We start from the raw sequence: 8,240 nt of genomic DNA on the forward strand, positions 1-8,240 counted from the left end.
TAAAGAAACGTTATTGTATTTTATTTTACTGATATGTGTAATGAACAAAAGAATGGTAGAACTATTTTTTGATTGCTAATTTTGAAACATGGCTGTGAAGATTATTTAATATTTTATGCAGGAAAACACATTTTCCATCATATTTTAACAAACATTGCATATTTTATTATTGTGTGTGTGTGTGTTTTATAACTTAACACAAGTACTGCATATTAGTCCTTGACGCTTCAAGTGTTAAAATACAGTAACAAAACCTGATATATCTCTACTGATAGAGAATTCATAGAGCACTGCAGCAAAATTGTGTTATACTTGCAATACTTTCAGACACTGCCTCAACATTAACGCAAGAGAAAACCACTTGCATGGATAGAAAAGGGCTTCAGAGGAGCGTACATCTATTCCACAAAATAATAACATTATAAATGTGTGCATTTGTGCAAAACTATGTATTTGTGAATGTTTGATTATGTTTTCTATCTGGTCTTATTATATGCATATTTTTAAAGAAGAATTCCCTTATTAAATTGTAAAAAAAAAAAAAATCACAACATATTTTATCCAACTATTCTAACAAATTGGCTTCTTTAAAATTTTTCTTATTACTTCTCCTGAATGACAAAACAGCAGAATTTATCGGTTTAACTGAATGAATGAACATAAAAGTGACCATGATTGTCTGTCAATTGTTATAATATAATCATTTATGATATAAATGATCTACCTATCTATTATTATAACAAAAATTATTTAAAAATTCCATAACACTTTTCAAAACATTAAATTAGGTAGAGTTTGAAAAAGAACAAAACAGAAAATAGATCAGTTATGAGAGTAAACATGTATAATCTGCAGTGTGTTTCTCTGTACAAGTGATGTGTTTAAGTCTTTAGCACACTTCTTATCGTCCAGACAGATTTTAAAGTTATCAGTCAATTTGAGAACACAATGTAATGACAAGTCAGGAATGTGTGTAGCCTACACAGTGTTGAGCTGTGAAGGAGATAGACAAAAGATCCCGTGAGACTCTGATATAGAAGTTAAAAATGCATGAATGAGCATGATCTGTAAATCCTCAATGAGAGCAAGGGTTATGTGCCTTACTGAGATCTTCATGTGGAGGCATCAGGGTATCCTCATGGTATTTGGTGTGACAGTGCCACCTGGTGATCAAAATACCATTTCAAATATCATTTTAAAATTTTAATTACATTTTGTATTATTATACCATCTATTTTCATTATGACAGACTCTATGACTATAGATCTATATTAAAAAAAGGCCTATTTATACAAATTAAATATAGGTACATTGTAAAGTGTAGATATTATGGCCTAGATTAATTCCTTTAATTATATTTGTGTATTTAGTCATTACAAAGAATACATTTTTTTTAACCTTCTGTTCTATTTTTGGTGTAATGCACCTTTTTCGAGATTATTTTGCATTTATTACATACCATAATGTTTGCTTTTCTTCTGGAACAAACCTCAGATGGAATCACAAACCAGTGCAGAAAACCAGGACTCCTCTGCCTTTCAGTCTGCTTGTTTTGTCTGTTATACTTTTGATAAAATGGTTCATGATGGGCCGTGGGAAAGAAAAATAAACAACTGATATGTTGCGCTTTGACCAGGCTTTGACTTGTCAGGAGAAACACTACATATCCCATAATGCTTTGCTGCTCGGAGTGAAGGGTGAAAGGTCGCGTCGCTTTAGTGAGGTAATAACAAACATGGCGGCGCTCGGTACAGCACGGTGCTTATTCCGGAGCTACTCCCGGGTTAAAAATGTGCAAAAAAGCAAACAAATGCTGGTCAAATGTGGAACCAGGACGCTTTGTAGTGGAACTCAAGATAACGGTATGTTTTTAAACAGTTAATGTGCTTTAAAATGCATTACTTTCTTTACCAGAACACTGACCTTGTGTGGTTCGTTCTCCTCGATACTTCCAGAGCGAGTCTGAATACTGAAATACTGACACTAAACTGGTCTCTTATTAATTCATTTAATACTCTGTGCAATAACCTAAATGTGCAAGACTCTTCATTAATGCTACTATATACTGCTCACTCAGAAAATCTACTTATTGACTGTTATGTATGCTGATTCTGGCATTTGTATTTATATCTACATATTTAAAACACATAAAAGCTCATTTTTAAGCATTTGATCTATTTTGGAATTCACATATCTGCACATATTTATACAGAGTACATATTAGAATATGTCTTATAATATTCCTATTTCTTTATACTATATTGTATTTTCTGATGTATAATTGGCATATTTTACATAGGTTTTCCTTTTAATTTTTATCTTACATGCTCATACTTGTATTAGAACGCCTTTATTGTCATTGTGTGACTTGCATACAATGAAATTAGGAGCAATTAGGATCTGTTACACTAAAATGTAAAAGTGAAGTATTTCTGTTTCTGGTCATTTGCAACATAACAAATATCAACATTTTATTAAGTGTTAAATTTGTGTGATGTTTTTTCTAGCCCTCTCAGACAGTGCAAAGCCCCACTTCACAGACCCGGCCGTCCAGGACATCCTCAGCAGGATAACGGGCCTGGACCTGGAGAAAGTGTTCCGACCCATGAAACAGGAACTGAAGCCGCCCACATATAAACTCATGACGGATGAGCAACTGGAGCAGGTACTCTAAATACACAATAACATCCCCTCTCATCTCACACACATCACAGTACCTCATCCCGTCTCTTGTGTGTGTTCCCAGGCGATGGAGTTAGCCGCAGAGCAAGCCAAGAAGCTGCTGAAAATGCCGCCTGTTCTTCAGGAGAGGAAGCCCATCGACGATGTGCTGTCTGTGGACAAGATCCTGGATGGCATGGACACAGCCAAACTTGTCTTCACAGACATCACCTACAACATCCCACACAGGGTATGCACATGGTGTGGTTAGTTTACGTGAATGCAAGCATCTAGGGATTAGATGGCAGATTTAGAGATACACACAGGACATTTATTGTGTTGCCTATACAGAAGAAACGTTGAAAGTTTTTTATCTTTTGCCTTTTTGGGGTGAGTTCATTGATTTGAACTTTGTGCTCATAGACTTCTGTTACGCTCTGTTTTTTCCTCAGGAGCGGTTCATCGTTGTGAGGGAGCCTGATGGGACTTTGAGAAAGGCAAACTGGGATGAGAGGGACCGACTCATTCAGGTCTACTTCCCCAAGGAGGGACGAAAACTCACAGCTCCTCTCATCTTCAAGGAGGAGAACCTGAAGGTGAGAAATAGGAGAGTTGTTTCATCATGACAGGTTACCTCTGTCTGCTGCACTTCTCCTTCTGTCATTTAAGGGCCCAAACTTTCTCACAGGGGCTTTCCAGACTCTATTCTTTGCATGCTTGCAGACGGTGTGTGGCATGTACCCAATTTTTATAGTGTGCTATTTTCAACAAAAGGAAATAACAACACATGCACAGCCTTTCATAAGCACCAGCTGCCTGCAGACCAGTCGACTAGTCAGTTGATCACAACTGGCAACTTTTTCCTCTGATACAAATGTGTTGAAGAACAAGTGGTGACATGTTCTGGAGGTATAAGTGAAATAATGAAGACAAGAAGAGGAATTGCATTTTACGGCACAGAGACGGGGCCTTCTCATTAACGACCGCTTCAAAAATCACCAGAAAACACAGGAGAGTGTAACGTTGCATCTGAATCTGCACCTAGTAAGGAATAAAAAGTTTTGCCGTTACACCACGAAGATGTTTATGGGCTCCACAGTTGAGCAAAATAATTAAATTCTTATATACAACATGCATTATGGTTCACTTCAGAGCAATCCCTGTGATGCATTAGGAATAGTGAACAGAACAGCTGGTAACTTTGCTAATTGTACGCCCGTTTCTTGTTGATTACTCCTCTCTGAGTCAAAATGAATGAGCTATATATAAAGTAATGAAACAGACAGCTTCATTTTTACTGACATGCTCTGGGTGCTACTTTTCTCCACTGGCTGCATTCATGAAGTGCTCTGATTGAGTTCAATCAAACTCCTGATATCTGAATTCTGCATTAAACCATCCAAAGAGAAAACCTTTTTATATCCTGCATGTTGTTCTAGATCATCATGTATCGTTCTTGCTACTGTTTTCAGTGTATTTTCTGACCTTTCACACAGCAAACATTCTGACTTGTCTCAGCAGGAGAAACACAACAGGTGTTACCAATAACACAAACAATGCCTCTGTTCTATTCAAGTGTCCCAGTGAGATAGGCAAGTGTGACAGTACATCAGCATGCATATTATCAGAACCATGAAACCGAATCAGATAGAACGCAGCCTTTGTTAATGTTATTTGTAACATCTGTGCTTTCATACTGTGACATGTCAGAATATGTTCTGTGAGAAAGGCTCGCTCTTTGAAGCTATGAATAGTTTCTATTTTTCCCTCTGTAGAACAAAATGTACATCCAAAAAGTCACGCTCTTCTGTATGCACGATGAGTGATCCAGTGTGAGGACATATCACTGTGCTTTGTCATGGAGATCTCTTGTAGTGAACATTTTACAGTCCCTCCAGGATTTCGCGGGATTTTTTTGTGATTGTTGCGGCCCAAATAGCCTGAATTTGCGACAGCTTTTTGAAAAAATTGCGGTGAAAGTTGCGATTTTTATTTTTTTGCTTTTTCCCCCCCAATAACATCTCAGGGGCAAGTAAATACGCTAAATTACAGTTGTTTTCAGAAAACATTCTTGATGTGACCACTGACTGTATTTTGATTCTCTTGATTCACAGAAAAATGCCATGAAAGGTCTGTATTGCACATTTACGACGGTCCCTGAATGTACCTCGCAGTGACAGAGGCACTTGACAGGCAGTTCACGCACTCTGAAATTAATCTGCATCTTTGATGACTAGGAGTTGATCAAAACTTACTAAATGTGTCTGATGTTTCACCAAACTGGATTAAATCAAGCTGTAGACGCAGAGCTTTTTACGGTGAGAGCGGCAACAACGTCAAACCTCAAACAGTAAACAGACGTCCCCCGGGTGTGTCTCTGTCACTAACGCACACCGGGGGGTAAAAATCATCAATGAAGATGAGACAGATGCGTGAAGGTGAGGAGAGCTGGTTCATAAAGCACACCTGCTGCAGGTAGAGACCAAGCGAACAATGAGCCCCTCAATCTATAAATAACAACGTTGTCATCGTCACTTGTCCTGCCTGCTGTCCCCTCTTTTCATCCGTTCTCTCTGCGTGTTTTGCTGTTGAAAAGTGCCGATCAAGTGAGGACTTATGTTTATGTTCCTAGGAAGTGAAATTGATGACAAAACCGATGACGTACAGGGGCTGAGGTTAAGGTGATTGGTCAAATTTGCGGGAAAGTTGCATAAAGTTGCAAGTTGTATAAAATTGCAAGGCCGCGAAAAAATCGCGCTGATTGGTTGAATTGGCGTTGATAGTTGCGATCGCGAAATCGCGACTTCCTGGAGGGACTGAAAATTTTAGATCTGCTTATTGAGACATTTAAATGAAACATTATGTGTTTCCTTTAGGTCTACTCATACAATCAATCCACCAATCTTGATTTATGTAGCGCCAAATCACAACAAACGTTATCTCAAGACGCCTTAACAAACAGAGCAGGTCTAGACCACTCTATGTCAAATTATGAACAGAGACCCAACACCAAGACGGGGTAAGACTCAGTCTGACCCTACCTAATCCATTATGAGCAGTGCACCTCACAGTATTTAGCTAGTTACAGTGGCAAGGAAAAACTTCCTTTAACAGGCAGAAACCTTGAGCAGAACCAGACTCGTGTTAGACAGCCATCTGCCACGACCGAGTTGGGTCTGGAAAGAGAGATAGAGGAGAATAAGAGAGAGAGGGAGCGGTGATAGTGATGAGACGAGTAGTAGAAGCTGTTGCCGCTGGAGTCCAGCACGTCCTCAGCTCAAAGCTGGAACGTCCACAGCAGGAGGACGTCTACGGCAGCTCAGAGGAACCTACGAGTGATGAAAATAAAAATGCCCAAAAATATAACTTAAAGAATAAATAAGCAATCTTTGGATTACTTTGAAAAAAAAAGAACTTATCACGACCCCCCCCTGGTGTCTCACAGCCTCCACTTTGGGAACCCCTGTTCTAAGCAACACTTGCACACCATAGTAATCTGGTTCCTAGTGGCCTATTTCAAGTTCCATCATAACTGGACTGAGGGACAATCTAATGTGATGTCTGTGAAGACCGGTGAGCCCTTAAAAAAAGGTCTAATCAGGCTGTGTAAGTGAAAACACTTGTGAGGGTGTCCAGTGAGCCTCTCATTTTTACATTTTCTGACCTGTGTTTCTACATTAGATGGTGTTTTCCCAGGACCGCCACGAGGATGTGTTGGACCTGTGTCTGGTCCAATTTGAACCCGACTCCTCAGAGTACATCAGGGTGAGATGACATTGATTCTTCTGTTGTTTTAACCTCAGCACCAACTCTACTGACATCTGTGGACTGCACCGAGCATGTGAAACCATGAAATGTCAGCAGTCAGGTTCTGTGTTTGCTTTGGGTCACTTTATATGAAGTGTAAAATTAGAACAAGAGTTTAGATTGGAAGTTAAATGCGAGGAGATCTTATTCCTTTATGTGCTGTGTGTGTGTGTGTGTGTGTAGGTACATACCGCTACCTATGAAGACGTGGAGAAACACGGCAAATACGAGCTTCTGCACTCCACCAGACATTTTGGAGGCATGGCGTGGTACCTGCTCAACGCTCGCAGGGTGGACGGACTCGTAGTGGACATGCTGAAGAGAGAGCTGTAAGTTTGTTTGTGTGATAAATAAATGTGAGGTTAACAAATGATTTTCAAATCTATATCAACACTATACCTCTTCTGTTTGTTATGTATGTTGTGAAATGTAGGACATATCACCAGATAGATGGAGTGTGTTTTTATGCACATACCTATCCACTGTACATGCTGACATAGTCCTTGACTGCACGTGTGATTTTGTGTGTATACATTCAGGCTCCAGGATGCAGTGAGCCTCGTGTCTCTGTTTCACATGGTCCACCCCCGCAGTGAGTCAGCCCAGGAAGCAGCCAGCCAGCAAGCCACTGGCACCGACCTACTGAAGGTGAGAACACGCACAACCTGGACAGAGAATATCTGCTGACTCTCACCTCTATTTTACGCTCGTGTTCTCTTTGTTTATATTTTGTGTTGCCATTTGATCTAAAATGTATCCAGGTCACATAAGTTGTGATCACTGGGATATGAGAGCAAATCAGGAGTCAGTGTAGCTCTTAGGAGGTCGAGTCAAGGCCGCTGCATCTCGGGTTTCTCGTGTGAGAGGTTTGGGTTTGTCTGTGGCGTGGGAACTGCGGGGCCAAGCTTAGGACACATCAGGTCTTATTAACGCTCACAGCCCCTCGGCCTTGAAGCAGTGGGAGTGACATTGATAATGACAGCCATTTAATGTGAAAGGTTAGCAGCAGGAGACACGGGTGTCTGTCTGCTATCACACAAGGCTTCTCATTTAGTCACGCTCCATTATGGAGCACATACTCGGCTGTGTTTTATTAGTGTGCTACTAAAACAGTGAATACTGGGATTGTACTTGTAGCTGTGTTTGCGTAAACCCAGCCACAAATCACAGTGTGTGCTTTTTCTCTCCTACACTTTGCTGACCTTTGACCTTTCTCTGCAGATCTACGCTCAGAAGGAGTCCCAGAGGTCGGGGTACATCGAGCTGGCCCTGCAGGCGCATGAACAGGTGGATGCTGGGAGCTCTGCTGCCTGACAAGCCCACTTCTAGATAGTTATATACAAATTTCTATACACAACATAATGAGGAATGACACCCAGAGAAAGACTGAAACACTTGTAATATAAATATACGACTTAACTTACTCACCGGTCGAGTTAAGGTTAAAATCACAGCTCACTTCATCGACCATCTCGTCCTTGAGGTCCTCTGCTGGCTCCCCCAGGACCCTCCTCTTCCTCCTTCTCTGCAGGTGCTGCTGTTGAGTTAAACCCTCCGGCTCAGCCTGCAGACGAACAACAGAGTAACATGCTCTCTGCCACATAACTTAAGGAATTATCTTTACAACTGCAAACAAGATGCACAAAGTTAGTCATTTATCTTTGGAGAGAAGTGTTGTCTCAACATCAAACTTAATGTGGGAAGTCAAAAGATGTGCTGTACATAAAAAATAAAAGCCTTTGTACTTGTGTGACATGTTGGGAGTGAAATAA

At 40.3% G+C, this 8,240-nt stretch overlaps 1 protein-coding gene across 1 annotated transcript; it reads left to right on the forward strand.

Annotated features, from left to right (window-relative positions):
• Positions 1-1,713: 1,713 nt before the first annotated feature.
• Positions 1,714-8,221, forward strand: mrps22 (mitochondrial ribosomal protein S22). The gene is made up of 8 exons (XM_034701912.1): positions 1,714-1,862; positions 2,508-2,665; positions 2,747-2,911; positions 3,114-3,257; positions 6,343-6,426; positions 6,652-6,797; positions 7,008-7,116; positions 7,690-8,221. The coding sequence occupies exons 1-8, from the start codon at positions 1,736-1,738 to the stop codon at positions 7,780-7,782; spliced, it is 1,026 nt and encodes a 341-aa protein (XP_034557803.1). The 5' UTR covers positions 1,714-1,735; the 3' UTR covers positions 7,783-8,221.
• Positions 8,222-8,240: the final 19 nt, after the last annotated feature.

Source organism: Notolabrus celidotus, chromosome 14, assembly GCF_009762535.1.
Source record: "Notolabrus celidotus isolate fNotCel1 chromosome 14, fNotCel1.pri, whole genome shotgun sequence".
NCBI lineage: Eukaryota > Metazoa > Chordata > Actinopteri > Labriformes > Labridae > Notolabrus > Notolabrus celidotus.